The sequence below is a fragment of the Mus caroli genome, chromosome 2 (genome assembly GCF_900094665.2).
Source record: "Mus caroli chromosome 2, CAROLI_EIJ_v1.1, whole genome shotgun sequence".
Taxonomy (NCBI): Eukaryota; Metazoa; Chordata; class Mammalia; order Rodentia; family Muridae; genus Mus; species Mus caroli.
Window position 1 is genome coordinate 142,864,170 of NC_034571.1, and position 19,067 is coordinate 142,883,236.

The following is a 19,067-nucleotide window of genomic DNA, read 5'->3' on the forward strand; positions in this document are numbered from 1 at the left end:
ACCAGGCTGGCCTCGAACTCAGAAATCTGCTTGCCTCTGCCTCCCGAGTGCTGGGATTAAAGGCAGAGGCGTGCACCTGTTTCTTTTCTTTTGTTAAAGATTTATTTATTGTATGTATATGAGTACATTGTAGCTGTGTTCAGAGACACCAGAAGAGGTCATGCAATCCCATTACAGATGGTTGCGAGCCACCATGTGGTTGCTGGGAATTGAGCTCAGGACCTCTGGAAGAGCAGTCAGTGCTCTTAACCACTGAGCGTTCCAAGTCTGTTACCTTTATTCAACTGCAATCTTTAGATGTTAAATGGAGAGTTCTAGAAATAAGCCCCATAAGGCTTTTCTTCTTGTTAGCTTCATTTATTCATATAATGTATTTTGATCAAGTCAGTTGGCAGTCCCTCCTCCTGGTCCCCCACTACCCATCTTTCCCTCTTAACTTCATGTGCTTTTTTTTAAAGATATACCAAGTCCACTAAGTACTATCTAAGTACTCTGTACTATCTATATGTACAGAGGTGTAGGACCATCTATGGAAATATGGGTAGCCTTTCAGGGGGAGCATCTCTGAGAAAAACATATTCACCTACCCCCAGCAGCCATCGGTTGCCAATATCTTTTCAGTCGGGTGGGATTTCATGAGTCCTCCCCCGTGTTTGTGCTAGGATTGTGGCTGGCTTGATTGTGCAATGCTTGTGCATGCAGACACAGCTTCTGGGAGTCCCTGCATCTAGCAGCTCTTTCATGTCCAGCGAACAATGTTTCAATGCAGACCATTTGAACTTAAACTCATTCTGCTCCCTCTTCTATGATGGTCTCTGAGCCTGGGAGGGAGTGGATGTGGTGTAGACTGTCTTAATGAGAGCTGAGCACCCTGATGTAAAGCTAAGAACTTCGGGGACAGCTTACTGATGTGCCCAGCACTATGAAAGCCAGTAGGCATGCAGCTGCCAATTGGTACTAGCTTGATTCTCCATGTCCCATAACTCAAGTCTGTGGTATCTTCAGCAATAGGTGTTATTTATTTATCAGGTTCTTGGTGTGTGTGTGTGTGTGTGTGTGTGTGTGTGTGTGTGTGTGTAACCAAAGAGCAATGGCCTATAATGGTTAGGAAACAGATCTATGTGACCACTCTGACTAATAAGTCAAAAGGAGGTAATTCATTTCCGCTATTGATAACACCAAAAGCTTCCATTTGTATACTGCTCAGAGGACTGCAATGGGCTCCTGCATCCATTCCTTGCTTTGCCTGTGTTATAAGTCATCCCTCTGTCCAGCATATTCCAGCTGCCCTTTGGTCACTTTGTGGTGCTTGTAGTTGTCATGTGGACAATTTCAGGATCATAGTGTATTCAAGTGACTTACTTTATTGGCTGGCCCCAAAACACAGGATAGTGCTGGCAATTTTCACGTCAAATAGAAGCTGTACAGAGCTTCCTTTACACAAACAGGTGAACATTCTTGACCTAAGGAAAGAAAAAAAAGAATATGTTGGGGTTGCTGATATGTATTACAAAGTAATATATTTTGGAGAGGCACCATAATCACTAGAATGTATTTCTTGTTATTATCAAACAACAATATTATATTTTCTTTTCATTTTGCTATGTATAAATTAAGTACACATATACATATATATACATACATATATACATACTCACAAATATTTTGAAAAAACATGGTACATATTAGTTGACACAATATCACAAATGCATAGAACCAGAAGTGTTTTTAGATTTTGGAGTTTAATATTTGCATAGACTTGGCTAGTCCAACATCTCTCTCTCCCACTCCCACTCCTACCCCTCCAAAAAAAGAAAAGAAAAGAAAATGTCAGATAAGAGGTGCTCGACCCAAGTAGAGTATATTTTTAGGCATCCGCTGAGAATTTCGGAGGTGCTCACGCTTAGATAAGGCTGGGAATACGCTATGTACTCGGTATGTAATGAGAAAGAATTGCTGTGTGGACCTTGAGCATGCAGTATTTCCCCAGGCAGCTGGGATATAGCTGAATTCTGTAGGTGTTCACATTTGTTAATAAGCCTCGCCCAGACAGGACTTGTGGCTTCCTTTGCACTATGGAAAAGCTATAAAGTAATAAGGTGGCTCAATTGTACTGCAAATAAAGCATAAGGTGATTAAAAGGCGAGAAGCAGTGCACCGTGAACCAGTTGTTAACAGCAGGTGCGATTAGAGCTGTCCAAGGACTTGCTCGTGACCCTGCAATATGTTTCGGTCGTTTAAAAGAGACTGAAATTTGGATAGAAATTCAGTATTAATTCATTGAGTTAAACAAAGAATGGGGGAGCAGAGACCAGACTCTAACTTTGTGATTTTTTAATATATTTTTTCAATGGTTAACTTTAGTGTTCTGGAATTGTCTCCTTTTGACATTTTATTTCCTGTTCTGGGACACCAACTCTGCCCACATTGGGTAAGGGGAGACCCTTAATCCTTTTCTTCTCAACCTGCTGTACCTTGAATTTGTGATCCTTCTGTCTTTACCTCCCGAGTCTGGAATTATAGGACCATACTTCTACACTCACATTGTGTGTGTGTGTGTGTGTGTGTGTGTGTGTACTCTCTTGTGCAGGTGCTCCAAGAGACCAGAGATGTGATTCTATTTTCCTCTGTCTCTTGTTTTTCCTTCTCGTCTGTTCTCAGTTGGATCCTTTGTGGTTCTAGATGTTTGGAGTGGGATGGGGTGGTTTTCACTTATGAACTTGCATTCTGTGGAAGATGCTGTGTGGTTTTGTCTATTATATTTCCTGTCCCATCTTCCTGCCTGGTTTTCAGGTGAGCACCATCCCCTGGGACTGCCGAGAGTGTGCTAAGAGAATTCTTTTAAGGTGTTTTTTGAGTGTGTCCTTGAGTGAGAAAGATCACATTGAGGTGTGTTTGCTCGTGAGCATCTGCTGTGAGAACATGTAGGCGCTGGACATTTGTAGAGCTGTGAAGTGGGCTCACAGTGGATGTCTGTCCCTTACCACCCCTGGGTTGTAAGTGGCATTTGAGACATTTTCTAACTTTGCTGCCCATAGTATTGGCTTCTTTTCCTTTTTACTTATTCATTCACCCATCCATCCATCCATCCATCCATCCATCCATCCATCCATTCATTAGCTGTTTTCTTATTTGCTTGCTTATTTATTTATTTATTTACTTACTTACTTACTTATTTGAGGCAAGGACTTACCATGCAACTCAGGCGGTACTAGAACTCAGCTGTATAGATCAGGTTGGGCTCTAACTCACAGTGATCCACCTGCCTCTGCCTCTTGAGTGCTCCCATGCCCTGCTTAGTGTACGGGAGGTCCTCGTTTGATCTGAAAATGTGGGAGAAAGGAGCTGGAGAGGGAGCAAGTGGGGGAAGAGTATTCACAGGCTCGTGCATTCAGCAACACAATCAAGAACACTGCAGTTATCACACTGATAAGCCCATCCATAGCTTTTTGTTGTTACCCGCCCAAACACTGTCCTCGTAGCCTTTGGCATCTGTCAGCCTGTCTAGTCCTCTGTCCTCCCTAGTCTTTCTTTGTAGCAGGGATTAAGCCCACTACCTCATACATGTAGGTCAGGGCCTCATGCATGTAGGTCAGGGCCTCATACAATCCCTGAGCTATATAGCCTGAGCTTTTTAAATCTAATGTGTGTATGAATGTTGTATGTAAGGATATTGCATTTGTGCTTGGTGCTTGCAGGAGCCAGAAGAGGGCACCAGATTCCTTGGCACTGGAGTTACAGCCAGCTATGAGCCATGGTATGGTTGCTGGGAACCGAACCCAGATCCTAGTAAAACATCCAGTGCTCTCAACTGCCTATCTCTCAGCCCCTATCTGCGAGTTTTTAATCACAGTCCTTTTGTCCCAGGGACCCACTGAGTTACCCAGACAGGTTTTAAAAGTGGCGTCCCCCTGCCTCAGCCTCCCTACTAAGCACCAGGCCCAGTCAGGCCCTACTTTTGCTAGCACATGCTAGAATGAGACATACTGGCAAATGGTTACAGCTTAAATACCCTGTGCACAGCGCAGAAGGAGGTGCAGGTATAAGCAGTTTTCTGAGAGATAAGAAACAATTTGTTAAAGAACTCTATGGAGAAGCCAGGTTTTTTTTTGTTTTTTTGTTTTGTTTTTTTGTTTTTTTGAGACAGGGTTTCTTTGTATACCTGGCTGTCCTGGAACTCACTTTGTAGACCAGGCTGGCCTCGAACTCAGTAATCCACCTGCCTCTGCCTCCCGAGTGCTGGGATTAAAGGCGTGCGCCACCACGCCCAGTCGAGAAGCCAGTTTTTAAGGGAATCCTTAGACAGTGCGGCATAGCCTGCAGTAAAGTTGCCTTGGCCCACAGACTCAGCAACCTTTTGTAGGGGTTCTCTGCAGTGCTGAGTGGGCCTGAGGGAGAGGGCAGGGTGTAACAGAAGTCAGTCAGTGTCAGTCTTTGTTGTTAAGGAGTCAGTGCTTCGTGGCTCACAGAATGTCAGTAAGAAGACAGAAGCATCATCGTTGTCGTTGGGGGACTCTGACCAGGTAGACAAGGGAACTTGGCTAAGAGCCATCCCCTGTCTTGGAATGTACAGTTCTGAAGTGCCTTCCAAGATGTCTCTGCAGGTCAGCACCTGTTGGTGTGGTATTGATTTCTGAGTCTTGACAGTAGCTCCTAGAACCTGTTGAGGCCGGTAGCACTGTGTGTGGCCATGGCTGGTAACACTGTGTGTGGCCACGGTCCAAGTTAAAACACCTCACTAAATCAAGCACACACACCACACCTCATACCAAGGAAATATACCTCACGGCCAGCAAAAACCAGTCTTTGCTTTGAGGGAATGATGTCTTTACTAGGGTGGCCAACATCTGCATTCCTGTTTATTGTCTGCTTCTGGTGGGCTTAAGAAGCCACCCTAAGAGACAATCAATCTCACCATGTCACTCAGGTTGGCTTCACATTTCTAGTCCATCCCCCTGCCTCAGCCTCCCAAGCAGCTGGAACAACAAGAACACACACCATGGCCTGTTTATATTTAATATTTGGAAACATTTCCTCCTTTGTAAGCTGTTTTCTCTCATGTTGGGAACAGAGCCTGTCTCAGGGCACACAGCTGGTGAGAGGCCAGCCTAGCTCACTGTGGGATCTGCCGGCTGTAGAAGCCTGTTCTCAGGTTCTAGGATGACCTAACTCCTCTGTCAGAGGAGATCCGTTCTGTGCACTGGAGACTCAGGAGAGTACAGCTACTCTGCAGTAAGGTGTCAGGATTGGGTTCCCATGAAAGTCCTACCTGGGGGCTTCGTGACTCCCTCCCTGCTGCGTCTCCTGTTTGCGGACAGAATGGGAAACTAAGATTTTGTTTTCTGTCTTCAGCGCATCTACTACCTTTCCCTGGAATTCTACATGGGCCGCACGCTGCAGAATACCATGGTGAACCTGGGCCTTCAGACTGCATGCGACGAAGCCACTTATCAGGTGTGTTTAATCTGTCCCCTGAAGAGTGACCGCTGGCATTAGGACACCTGTGCCCTGGAGTGTTTTACCCTGCCAGGAAGGAGCATGTCCCTTCCTCAAGGGGAGAACGTAAGACTGTAAGGGACGATAATAAATGGGATTATTATGAGAACACTGGTTTGAGTGGTGATGCTGTGGTTTAGAAGTTTCTAGAAATGTACTCCCTTCTCCCAGTCCAGGGGTAGGTTTTGAATATGTCATGATCTATTTGGTTTCACTCTCTGATCCTCAGACATCCTCCTGACCTCATTGTGCTGTGCAGGTGTGGAAGGAAGTACCTCCTCTCATGGAAGAAGCCAACTGTTCAGGCATTTTCTCTGCCCTAATTTTACACAGGTCGTTTGTAGCCTCAGCAGAGCTGTGCTTATCTCCCAGTCTCTCTTCGCTCTCCTCTCTCCTCTGGAACGCTGGTCTCAGATGGGGAAGTTCTGTAGTGAGACCTTGCAACATGGGTACATGAAGGTCTTTAGAGAGGGGTGGACCCCCCCCCCCACGTTGCTGCAGCACCCCATCTGCTTTGTTCAGAGCTTAGGTATGAGGAGTTTGGGGGCCTGGTAGGGACATAAGTCCAGCATGGGTGTAAGTCTTGTTGGAGACCACCTTCTCTCCTAAGGATGTTAGTCACCTTTCTATTGCTATGAAAAAATAATGTAGAGAAATCTAAAGAAAGAAAGATCCATTTCGGTTCCAGTCTCAGTGGCCTGAGACAGGAAGCCCTGCATGGGATGAAGCCACTTTCCAGGTGAGCATGTGGCAGAGTCGGCTGCCCGCTTCCCAGAGCCAGCAATCAAGGACAGAGATACAGGGGCAAGACGCACTTCTGGAGGGTGCCTTCCCCGCAGGGACCCATTTCCTCTAACTAGACCTCCCCTGGTAGTCCTTACGCAGCCTGTGTCTTCATCAGTGGCTCAGCCTGTTCCTGAGGACACAGCTTTTGCGATCCAGTCACCTCCTCTCAAGGTCAAGGCTGTACTCTCACAGCTAGGACTTGAGAAGAAACCGCTTTCCTCTGAATCCGCTTATCAACAGCGCTCTGGAGAACAGTTACAGAAACGTTTGAATACATATGAACAGTATTCTCATCAGCTTTAACTCAGGGCGTCAATATGATCTCTAGAAAACAAGGACTCAGACACTCCCACCCTGTGATGACGCTTCTCAGGCCATCTAACTGCTCTGAATGCCTTAGAATTTCTCCTCCTCCTCTTCCTCTTCCTCCTCCCCCTCCTCTTCCTCCTTCTTCTGCTCCTCCTCCTTCTCTTCTTCCTCATCCTCCTTTTTCCTCTTCTTCCTTCTCTTCCTCCCTCTCTCCCACTTCCCCTCCTTTTTGAGACAGGGGTTTTTCTGTGTAGCCCTAGCTGTCCTGGAACTCACTCTGTAGACCAGGCTGGCTTCAAACTCAGAAATCCGCCTGCCTCTGCCTCCCAAGTGCCAGAATTAAAGGTGTGCACCATCACTGCCCAAATGAATTTTTAATTTTAGGTTTTTGGGTTTTTTTATGCATATGGGTTTTTTGTACACCATTTGCATGCAGTGCCCATTGAGACCAGAAGAGGGCATCATATCCCATGGAACTAGAGTTACAGACAGCTATGAGCCACCCTGTGGATGTAGGAAACTGAGCCAGTGTCCTGGAAGAACTGTCTCTCCAGCCCCAGATTACCTTAGAACTTCTAAAACAGAATACTTGAAGTTGATTGAGACACCTCCTAAATGTCTTTTAGCTTATATGTATCTCTTTTTTGTTTTTGTTTTTTTTTCCTCTGTTTTATGGTTTATTTGTTGGAAACGGATTTATCGTATAGAGTTGTCTTCCTCCCCGTGTGTCCCCACTTATGTTAACAGCACAAGGATGTCTCCTCACGATGGGTCTCAGTGTCCTACAGTAATATGTTCTGGCTAGGTAGATAGGCAAGAACTGGAAATGAAAGGCCTCCAGATTAGAAAGAGGTAAAGCCATCAACACACAGATGACATGAACTAGAAAATTGTAAGAAATCCATAAAGAAATATTAGAGCTGGCCAGGGAGTACCTCGGGTTTTCAGGATATAGGATTGATCTGCAGAAACTATCAATATCTTAATATATCTGCTGATTAACATCCAAAGTGGACCCAAGATGGTAGTTCCGCTTATAGTGGCACCAGAAGGAATAAAGCAGGTGTAGATGTAACAAAAAAATGCACCCCACCCACCCCTGCCCCACCCCAATGCAGAGCTTATACTCTAGAAGCAAGTTGAAAGAAACTCAGGAAGGTTTAAAAATGAAGACATTTTTTGTTAACAGCTTGGAGGACCTAGGCTTGTTAAGATGCAGAGCTCTCACAGTGATCTGTAGATTTAATCCAGTCCTTTTCAAAATCCCAGTCAGTTTCTTCAGAGTCTGATAAGATAATCTGCATATCTGGGTGGACTTCCAAGAGAACCAGGTAGGAGATTCACACTTCCCAATTCCAGAACTTACTGTAAAGCAGCAATCAACCAAGCCTGGGTCCTGCTGGCAGAAAGTCACATATATCAGCCACCAAATAGCCAAGAGCCCAGAAAAAAGCCTGCACATTGAGGGTAAATCTCTTCTTGAATTTAAAATAATGGCTGGAAAGTTTGTATTACATTAAGTTTCCCATCTTAGCCATTCTTTGTGTACAGTGAACGGCATTTAGGGCATTCACACCATTTGCAGCTATCACCACCACCCATCTGCAGAACCTGTACACTTTCCAAAATATGCCTTACCCAACTCAGCCCCTGGAAGCCACCATTGTTCTTCATGTTTCTTCATTTGGCTCTTCTGGGTATCTCATGAGTGAAACTACAGGGTACCCTTAGCACAGTGTCCTGAAGGGTCACCTGTGTGGCAGTGTGTGCTGGTCCTTTGTTGCTCTCATCTTTTTCAATAAAGGAACAACTTTATACATATTTTTATGTAGGTAATTGGCTGTATCCTGTAGGAACACATACTCCCCCAAAGTAGTTCCAACGGAATACAGAGTAAACGGAATTCCCTTGCAAAAGCAAAGACATTAGGTTGTAAGCATTAAATGATCGATACACAGTTCTCTCAGTCAGCAGCTGAATCAGTGAGGCCAGAGAAGCTGAGGCGCTACTTCCCCCCCACCCCCCATCATCTCAGCATTTCTGCCTCTCCTTGGGTCCTGGATCTCCCCACATTGCTGGTCAAGGCTGAGTATACTTTATCCTATGTGTGTGCCATGTTTCCCTTATTCATCTGTCCATGAACATGGCTGCTCCTGCCTTCTGACATCACGGATAATGGTGCCATGACCACAAGGGTACAACTCGCAGAGCCTGCAGTCAGTAGCTTTGAGTCTATAGCTAGAAGTGTGGTGGCTATGGCTATAGCATCTGCTTCTCCTTTGTGATGCTGGGCCTTGAACTAGAACTTCTGGGTGTGCCAAGCAAGTGTCCCTCTGAGTGGCAGCTCCAACTCCCTGGTGCCTGTGATTTGCCTTTGTTTGAAAGTCAGTGGTGGTGAGTGTATTTCTTGTGCTTAGTGGGAATTTGTTTACCTTTGGAGCTCAGTCAATTTAAGTATCATTGCCCACGTTTGAGTCAGGTTGCTTGTTTCTTGAGACTCAGTTTCTAGATGTCTCTGTTTATTCCGGATACTAATCTCCTATCAGATACTCACTCGGCTTACACATTTTTTTCCTTCCATTCTGTAAGTTGTCTTTTCACTTTGTTGATGGTGTCCTTTAATTCAAAAAGTTTAGAAATGTTATGCAGTTCTTTTGTTTGATTTTCTTATTGCCTATGCTTTTGGTTTTTGTTTTGTTTTGCTTTCTTGCTTTGGAATGGATTTGGGTGTGGGGTGACGGTGTGGGATGACGGCTCAGTGGTTAAGAGTGCTTGCTGCTCTTGTAGAGGATCCAAGTTCAGTTCTAGGTGTATGAAATGGCTCCTCACCCTCTGTAAATCCAACTCCAGGAGATCAGGCACCCTCTTCTGGCCTCTGTGAGCATCTGTTCATACACAGCATATATGCGTGTATGCACGCGTGAGCACACACACACACACACACACACACACACAAATCTTCAAAAGAAGGAAAGAATATGGGTGTATACCTAGGTACATTGGATTTCATCAAAATCATAATTAGCAGCTTGTCGAATTTGCTTACTTGCTCACTGTAAGCTGGTTGGTAGCCTGGCGTTATGACGTATTTATAACTATTGAGCTCTTCTTTGTTCTTTAAGGATCTTACTGTATGTGTAGCTGCAGCCAGTCTTGGACTGGGAACCCTCCTGCTTTAGCCTCCTGAGTGCTGGGATTACAGGAAGGGTCACCATACCACACGAGATACATTGAATTTTGAATGGTTACCGTTAGTAGGTTGTGAGATACCTGAGAACTTTCACTTCTGTGTATTGATGAATATTAAGTTGTACCGTTGAATTTTCAGTCTGAAAGAAATCAGACTCAAGACTTAGATGCTTTCAGCTTGTTGGAGGGGCCGTAGTAAATAATACTGAAATGTCACCTCTGCTTTGGTTTGCAGTTGGGATTGGACTTGGAGGAGCTAGAGGAGATAGAGGAAGATGCTGGCCTTGGGAATGGCGGCCTGGGGCGCCTGGCAGGTAAGCTGCTCTGCATCCTGCTGACTTGGTGGGAGATCACAGGAAAAGGCCAGTGTCACATGTGCTTCTGACACCCACCTATCTCCCTCAGACACATGGGCAAACGTGTTTGTGTCAAAATCTTTATCATTAGAGAGAGAGAAAAAAAAAAGAAAATGTACATTTTCTTCCAGCCATGTTTGTCAGCATTGGGTCAGTGGTGCCAAGAAGGTTCCCATGGCTCCTCCACCCATCCCCCTAACACTTTTAGGATTCAAAAGCCAGTGCTTTGGTAGTATTGCCCATGCCCAGTGAGGCTATGGCTTCCAGCCAATAAGCTGATGGCTTTTGTTAGAATAGGGCCAAATATTGGGCCATGTTGCTTTGTATGGCTACCACATTTGAGAGCATGCCCAAGTGACATTTACTTCTTTGAATATTTTACAGACTTTTAGGGGCTGTACAAGCTAGGTTAAAAAAAAAAAAAACCAAAAACAAACCATAGAAGCTGAAATAGCAATCTGGCTTCGTGGTGGGGTGAGGGAGAGAGAATGTTCAGTATCCTTTCTGGAAGTTGCTATTTGATAAACTGAGACATGCTTTAAAATGTCCGTGTGTGTTTTTTCACATGTTAACTAAATTCTTTGAGATTTCTACAGCATCATGTTTCTTTCAGATAAAACTTTACTTGAATCTACATAAAGAAATGACTTGGCAGCCAGGCCTAGTGGTGAAGTCTCAGCACTGGGGGAGGGGATCTCTGAGTTTGAGGCCAGCCTGGTGTAAAAAGGAAGTCCAGGACAGCCAGGGCTGGTTACACTGAGAAACCCTGACTTGAAAAATCAAAGAAAAAAGAAATGACTTGTCCTGCCTCCCTCACCCTGCTTCGGGTCTAGCCAGGCTTGGTGTCTTGGACACACTCTTCAGCTACTCTTCGCCCAACCCTCCGTGACATGTGGCCGTCACTATCTTGCCTTGTGCTTACTCTGTTGACTCGGAGCCTGTGTTCCTTCCTGAATGTTCTTTAATAAGCTTTGCAACAGCCTGGTGAGCCCACCTCTGATCTCGGGGTGGCCCGCCTCTGCCTTGGTGCCTGCTGTGATGTTTTCATGTTCCCTGATGCCAAGCACCTTTCCTTGTCACCTGCCCTGCATGGCCTGGACCTGGATGCCCTCCTCCCTGCTTGCCTCTTCTCTGGCCTGGTGTTAGTTCAGGATGGCTTGATTGGTCAGTATCTTTCCCAGAAGAACGGGTCCAGCACAGGCGTCCAGGCCTTCCTCATTCCTCTCCCTTGCTGGTGTTTGCATTTGGTGACTCAGACATGTATTTTACCTGCTAGTGTTCCCCGTGGCACCCTTCCTACTATCCCCCTGGTTTCTTTCTCCTTCCTTTTTTCCGGTTGTCCGCTTTGAGAAAAGATCTTACTGTGTGGTGCTGGCTAGCCTGGAACTCACTATGTAGACTAGGCTGGCCTCAAATCCACCAAGATCCACCTTTCTATGTCCCCTGGGATTAAAGGCGTGTAACCATCATTCCCGGCCCAAGTCAGAAATTTTAACACAGCTTCTTTCTGCATTTTTATTCAAAACACTTGCAATTTTCTTTCTTTCTCAGGAAGTTTTTTTTTTAAACTGATTTTTCTAAGACTGATTTATTTATTTGTTTAAGTACACTGTAGCAGTCTTCACACACACCAGAAGAGGGCATCAGATCCCATTACAGATGGCTGTGAGCCACCATGTGGTTCCTGGGAATTGAACTCGGGACCTCTGGAAGAGCAGTCAGTGCTCTTAACCACTGAGCCATCTCTCCAGCCCCAAACTGATTTTTCATGAAAAATAATTTTGTGTATATGGGTGTTCTGTCAGCATCACATGTATACATGTGCACTGCATGCATGTCTGGTGCCTTCAGAGGTCAGAAGAGGGAGGGCATCAGCTTCCCTGGAAGTGGAATTAAGGACAGTTGTAAGCCATCTTGTGGGAGATGGGAAGTCAACCTGGGTTCTCTGTAACAACAGCCAGTGTTCTCAACCACTGAACCCCGAACCACCCCTCCAGCCTCTCTCAAGAGGTTTCGATCGGAACAAAACAAGAGCTCCATTTGCTGACACGCTGCTCCAGCTAATGTTGCAGACCGTAGTGGGGCTGTGGAGTGGGTGTTTAGTATTCAGAGCCATGAAGTGCACACCACTGGCCTGGTTTCTGTGGCTTATTCCCACGAAGAGAGGCTCAGATGAGTCCCTGCTGTCAGAGCTGTAGATGGAGGGTGCACATTTCAGAGCAAGTTGGCAGAGAAAGGACCTGACCATGAACTCTGGGAGTCCTCGCTCTTGCCCTGCTCTTGGGTAAGGAGGACTCCAGGGTGCCCTTTTGTGAAACTCGGGGTTGCTATGGTTACCCCTGGCCAAATCCCAGTGGAACCTTGCTACCAGTCAAGTCTGTTAATGGGTTGTGATTTGTCATTTGATATTTTTCAGCCTGCTTCCTTGATTCAATGGCTACCCTGGGTCTGGCTGCATACGGCTATGGAATCCGATATGAATTTGGGATTTTCAACCAAAAAATTGTCAATGGCTGGCAGGTGGGTGACTTTAGGTGTGACCGTTGTTTTCCAGTCCCCGTTCATACTTGGAAGGGAGTGAACTCTTGGAGTGAACTCATCTGAGTGTGTTCTGCACTCCACGGAGAAAGCTGGCTACTTCTCAGCACAGGGCAGCAGGAAGCAGGCAGCTCTGGAGAGGCTGGTCCCATGTGAGTCCTTGGCAAATAGCTTCTACATGGTGACAGGGAAATCATGTGGGAAGATACACAGGTTCATTTGAGTTTCAGGAGACCCCAGAGAGGGCCATTAACAGTGGTAGGCAGGGCACTACAAGCCATGTGCTGGTGTCCAGGATGGATTGTACATGGGGTAAGGATATTGCTGTTGGGGTTCATCCTCTGGGACAATTGGATAACTAGAAAAGCAAAGGTGAGTATGGTGACTCATGCCTGTAACTCTGACCCTCCCAAGAGGCCAGAGGCAGGGGGATTGCCACAGGTTAGTCTGGTTTACTTTTTGAGTTCTAAGCCAGCTAGGTCTACATAGGAAGACCCTGTTTCAAAACAATAGCCTTGACTAGACTAGGACAAAAGCAATTATTATCCCTTTAGTGCCCATCCTCTGCCTTCAGCACCACTGAGGCAGCGATTATAGCAACAAGTGCAGGCATGGCTGTGCAGGGCTGCGGCTGCAGGCTGCGGGCTGCAGAGCTCTCTGGTGCTGCCTGTGTTTGGGAAGGTGCTGCTTCTGTAGCTGTCTTTGGGATTATTCCATAGGACACACCAGCCGTGGTACTGAAAAGTTTCAGTGATAGACCAGGGACTGCTGCCATAGTATCAAAGGCAGGATTGATCACCATGGATGGAGGTGTCCTGTTGGGACTAAAGAGATAGATGGATAGCGACTGGATCTGTGTCACTTTCCTGCACACCCTAGATAGAGATTCCTTATTTCTGTGAAAGAACCATTTAAAAAAACAATTCCATCAGGGAGGTTGCAGCTCATTCCCTAGCACTTTATCAGGTGGGAATGGTGGCTGACTCTTGTGATGCCAAAATGTGAGAGAAGGAGGAGACAGAAAGATCAAGAGTTCAAAGTCACCCTCAGCTACAGATTGAGTTCGAGGTCAGCCTGAGCTATATGAGACTGTCTCAAAGCAAAATAAAGTAAAACAAACAAACAAACAAACCCTTCCGAGTAACATGTTGGGACTGTTTGTTTGTTCTGAGGAAAACCCACCTGTTTCACTCAAGATTTGAGATTGCTGATGGCAGTGGGTTTTGCACAGTCACTGATCAAGGTCTGGGGAAATGGCTGATTTGAATATGGCTTGTCTAGAGGGCATCATCCTCTAGAGAGATGTGTTCTCTGCCTTCCTGTGGGATACCTCCTAGGACAGTCCCCGGGGAATTTAGGGCTTGCTTTTTTTTTTTTTTTTTTTTTTTTTTAANACAAGGCTTCATATAGCTCAAACTGGCCTCTAACTCGCTAGAATCTGAGGTTCACTTTGAATTTCTCGTTTTCCTGTCTCTATCACCAAGTGAAATAATTACAGGAATGTTCCACCATCCCTATCTCTGCACCTTGGTATTGTGGGCTCCATTTTTCTCATTTTCTACTGTGGTATGTGTGTGTGTGTGTGTGTGTGTATGCGTGCATGCATGTGGACACACTATGAATATGTGTATTTATGGGTTTTGACATTGTGTAGGTAAAAATTCATTTGTGTGTGTGCCTACAAGTAATCTATTCTGGCCATCTATGCGTTTCGCAGATTCTGGGGATCTGAACTCCAGTCCCCGTGCTTGCCCATCAAGTGTTTAACTGTGGCTGCCTCCCCGGCCCCGCTTCCACCTTAATAGCAGCTCTGTGCAGGTGTAACATCATTCTTGGCGGGTTCACAGTTGGGAAACAGCCTGACTATCTCCAGAGCACTGTCCATTTTCCATCGTGATTAGTGTTTGACAGTTGTTAACCCTCTGTCTTCTGCTGTCTCTGTCCTGGAATTGTTCTGGACATTTCCTATAAATGTAGTCATTCAGTGTGTGTGTGTGTGTGTTCTTTAAGATTTACCCATAGTGCAAGGCTATCAGTCCTTCATCTGGGTGGTTTTTAGTGTCTTTTTATTTAGGTGTCTTTTTCTGAATTGTATAGGAATTTGTGACTTTAGTAGTATATGTGGCCTGACGTTGACTGGGTTTTTGGAGCCAGGCACTATATAATCTCTGCATTTTGCATGCCGAGGTCAAGGGCAGGGTTAGCTTGTAGGTATTGCTGGTATTGTCTCATCCTTACTGAGACTTTCCTTCCTGACTCTCCCTCCAGGTTGAAGAAGCTGATGACTGGCTACGCTACGGAAATCCCTGGGAGAAGGCACGGCCGGAGTACATGCTGCCGGTGCATTTCTATGGGAGGGTGGAGCACACCCCTGACGGGGTCCTCTGGCTGGACACGCAGGTATGGAGCTCTGGCCCAGGGGCTCACTGCTGTTGAGCAAGAGGGCTGCTGTCTTAGTTAGGGTTTGACTGCTGTGAACAGACACCATGGCCAAGGCAAGTCTTTAAAGGACAACATTTAATTGGTGCTGGCTTACAGGTTCGGAGGTTCAGTCCAGTATCATCAAGGTGGGAACATGGCAGCATCCAGGCAGGCATGGTACAGGAGGAGCTGAGAGTTCTTCTATATCCTCATCTGCTTGTGGAAGACTGACTTCCAGGCAGCTAGGAGTAGGATCTTCAAGCCCACAGTGACACACGTAGGTCACAGTGACACAACAAGGCCACACCTCCAAATAGCACCACTCCCTGGGCCAAGTATGTACAAACCACCACAGCTGCCCTAAGGAGAAGTCACCTTGACTTCAACTTGGGAGGGTGGCATACTGTTTCCTTGGGGGACTTAAGGTAAAAGCCAAGGAAGGGTTTATCTCCTGCATATGTCAGTACTTACACTTCGGTGCGTGCTCCTTGGAATGGAATATATGCACCTCACATAGCTGCCTTACAGTTTAGCCAGTGCTGTGCGTTGTGTGTATTGTGTGCGTTGGTGCTCACAGCCAGCATGTACTGCTGGGTGACACAGTGCTAGTGAATCATGTCCTGGCTGGGAGGAAGGCCCCAGGAGGATGAAACAGCTCCCAGGTTAGTTACGGAGTACTGACTACTGCTATCCCCTGGTATCACTTGTGGCCCACGGCTCTGTAGTGTCTGAGCCAGCCAAGCTCCAGGTGGGTATGGCCGTGGCTTTGGCTAGTGTGCCTCCCTCCCAGCTGGTTTGGAAAGATGCAGTACAAGAGGACCAATCACTCCATGGCTGGGAGCACACACCTTGGTCCCTGGAGAAGGGGAGGACAGGGGACAAGGTAAGAATAGTGAGCCTTAAACCAGGCATGGTGGTGCATGCCTTTAATTCCAGCACTCGGGAGGCAGAGGCAGGCAGATTTCTGAGTTTGAGGCCAGCTTGGTCTACAGAGTGAGTTCCAGGACAGCCAGGGCTGGCTATACAGAGAAACCCTGTCTCGAAAAAAAACAAAACAAAACAAAAAAAGAATAGTGAGCCTTAGTCATTGGGGATATAGAGGAATGGGCAAGCATGGGGGCCTGGTGGCTGGGGAAGTTGTTTTGATATTTCAAAATATAGTTTTAAATGGCACACCTGGAGCTAGCGTAGTCTAGGGCCATTCTAGGCAGGCTGCACACATTTTTAAAAAGTGGGTTTTAACTTGAAAAAGCAGAGAAGCAGTCCCATGTCCTGAATGACTGTGCTTATGATAATTATGTCAGCATACATGGTGAGAGCCTTAGCTCTGAAGTCCGTAGACAGGGAGGTTGGGTGGTTGAACGCGTTCTCCATAAGGTGAGCGTGTATAGGACAGGAGTGAGCCTTGGCAGCAAATATGAAGACAGAGGTGATACCAGAGTTCATCCTGGTGAGCCGCATACACTGCCCTTTTAAGTTCCTTAGAGCTAACTGACTTGCAGAGTTGCTTGGCTGGCTTAGCAAGGAAGGACCATGGCAGAGTGACTGTGTTCCTGTCTGGGCAGATTTAGATACCTGGAGGGTAGAGTCAAGGCAACCCACAAGAGGAGCATTGCCAAAGAGGTTGGGAAATGAAGGTGGGTGTGAAGAGGAGTTAGCCAGAGCCTGGCCTAGCCCATGCAGAGTGAAGGGAGAACATGGGTATATGGGGGAGAGGTGAGGTGCCCATGCCGTGGCTCCTCAAGAGGCCAGCATGGGAAGATTATTCAGCTGGTGCCAGCACTGAAGTACATGAATCTGGGAGACATACGTGTGGTTGGGGAAGATGTCAGAGTGTGGCTGCCATCCCTCTCAGATGGCCATGCCAGCTCCCTGAGAATCAAGAGGTGGCAGGTAAAGGTCGAAGGTGGGAACATGGAGACAGGGAGGCTAGGCTGTGGGGACTAAGGGATCTTTGCTGGCTCAGTCCTAAGTGAGCTTCCTTACTTATGACCAGGTGGTACTCGCCATGCCCTATGACACCCCAGTGCCTGGGTATAAGAACAACACTGTCAACACCATGAGGCTCTGGTCTGCCAAGGCACCCAATGACTTCAAGCTGAAGGACTGTAAGTTCCCACCATGGCTCCTGTGCCTGTCTGTTTAGATGGCTTATCCAAACACTGGGACCTCACCACTCCTGCCCCTATTTTTATACTCTCTGCTGGGAGGGAGGAAGTGGTGTCGTGAAGTGCATGGCCCTAACAGCTCCTGTGCAAACAAGAGTTAGGGTAGACAGGGTGCCAGGCTCCAGCTGTGCAGGGTCATAGTCATTTAGACCACGTGTCCCCAAGAGAAGAGCCGGGGGTTACAGTGGACGTGAGGTACTGTGAGAGGGGAGATGGGTCCTCTGCTGGGAATGAGGATGACAGGGGCCCAGGGACACCTCAAGCTTCTCCAGGAAGCTGCTGAGCAGCTGAAGTGCCTCACGTCACAAGACCGCTGGGCCCGGAGGAGGCTGCACTGATGGGGCTCTGTCTCTCTTTAGTCAACGTTGGGGACTACATCGAAGCTGTCCTGGACAGGAACTTGGCTGAGAACATCTCCAGGGTCCTATATCCCAATGACAATGTGAGTGGCTCTTGGGACTCTCTTTAAAGGGTAGACATGGAAGCTGGAGACCTGTGTGTACATGGGGTGGTAGCACCCGTCTGGCTGCAGTGCCTGGATATGCTTAGGAAACTGTTAACCGCATGCCTGTCACATGCTAGGCGGTGACGGCTGAATCCTCTGCTCCGACCTGGGTCCAGTGTCTGTTGGTGTGTTGCTATCAGAGGAGTTTAGCATGTCCAAAGCCCTGAGCTCAGGCCCCAACACCAAAAAATAACATCCCCCACAAACAAAATCAGAGTTTGCCTATCTTGATTGGTGGTGCACTCTTTAAAGTGAAATTTTTTTTCTCAAAGTTTTATGTGCATATAATATAGCATTGGAGACCTGAACCAAATGTCCATATATCTTGAGACTAGGTACTCCCCCAAACTTCAGGCGTGGGGTGTCTGCTGGTGTCTGTCTTGAGAACTGGTTCTGAGTAACTGTGTTGCTCCTCATCTCTGGACTTGTCACCCTCACTGATAGACAAGACAGACACCTTGTAACCAGGTGACCCTGTGCTGAAGGCGTACTTGTAGGCCACACTGTCAGGCGGACTGGTTTTAACCATGCAGGCCTCCAGCCTACCACCTTGAGTAGGGCACCTGAGCTGGCCCTCTGGAGGGTTAAGAATGACCCCAGGGGGCTGGAGAGATGGTTCAGCAGTTAAGAGCACTGACTGTTCTTCCAGAGGTCCCGAGTTCAGTTCCCAGCAACTACATGGTGGCTCACAACCCTCTGTAATGGGACCTAGTGCCCTCTTCTGGTGTGTCTGAAGACAGCTACTGTGTACTATTATACATAAAGTAAATAAATCTTTTTTTTTAAAAAAAGGAATGACCCCAGGGATGTATGGGCAAGCACAAGCAACTGTAGGGCCCATCAGAGTTGTGGAGTCTTGTGTTGGAGGTGGGTGCCCTAACAATGCTGCCTTGCAGTTCTTCGAGGGGAAGGAGCTGCGGCTGAAGCAGGAGTACTTTGTGGTGGCAGCCACCCTCCAGGACATCATTCGAAGGTTCAAGTCTTCCAGGTTTGGCTGTCGGGACCCAGTGAGAACTTCTTTCGAGACGTTCCCAGACAAGGTCTGTGAAGGGAGTGAGCTCACTGTCATGCAGTGGGCTTTCTTTCTTGTGTTTGGGAGGGGTAGGAGGAATTGGCATCGTTTCCTGAGTCTCAGGGTCACTTCTAAAACTAGTGCAGCCCTTGTGTGTCAAAAGTGGAGGGAGGCAGGGAGGTCACTGTGAAAGGCTCCTGACGCATGTGGCAGGCTCACCGTGGCAATTCTAAACAAAGCTGTCCCATCTGAGCTGAGGGGAAAGTGACCTCTGAGGGTACCACATC

The 19,067-nt window shown here is 47.0% G+C and overlaps 1 protein-coding gene across 1 annotated transcript in view; it reads left to right on the forward strand.

Moving 5' to 3' along the window:
• Pygb (glycogen phosphorylase B) overlaps window positions 1-19,067 on the forward strand; it is a 44,552-nt gene that overhangs the window by 11,189 nt on the left and 14,296 nt on the right. The window contains exons 2-8 of the mRNA XM_021177754.2: window positions 5,353-5,454; window positions 10,016-10,094; window positions 12,553-12,656; window positions 14,943-15,074; window positions 17,092-17,203; window positions 17,623-17,705; window positions 18,665-18,808. Coding sequence (XP_021033413.1) covers window positions 5,353-5,454; window positions 10,016-10,094; window positions 12,553-12,656; window positions 14,943-15,074; window positions 17,092-17,203; window positions 17,623-17,705; window positions 18,665-18,808 — 756 coding nt within the window. The remainder of the gene's footprint in view (window positions 1-5,352; window positions 5,455-10,015; window positions 10,095-12,552; window positions 12,657-14,942; window positions 15,075-17,091; window positions 17,204-17,622; window positions 17,706-18,664; window positions 18,809-19,067) is intronic.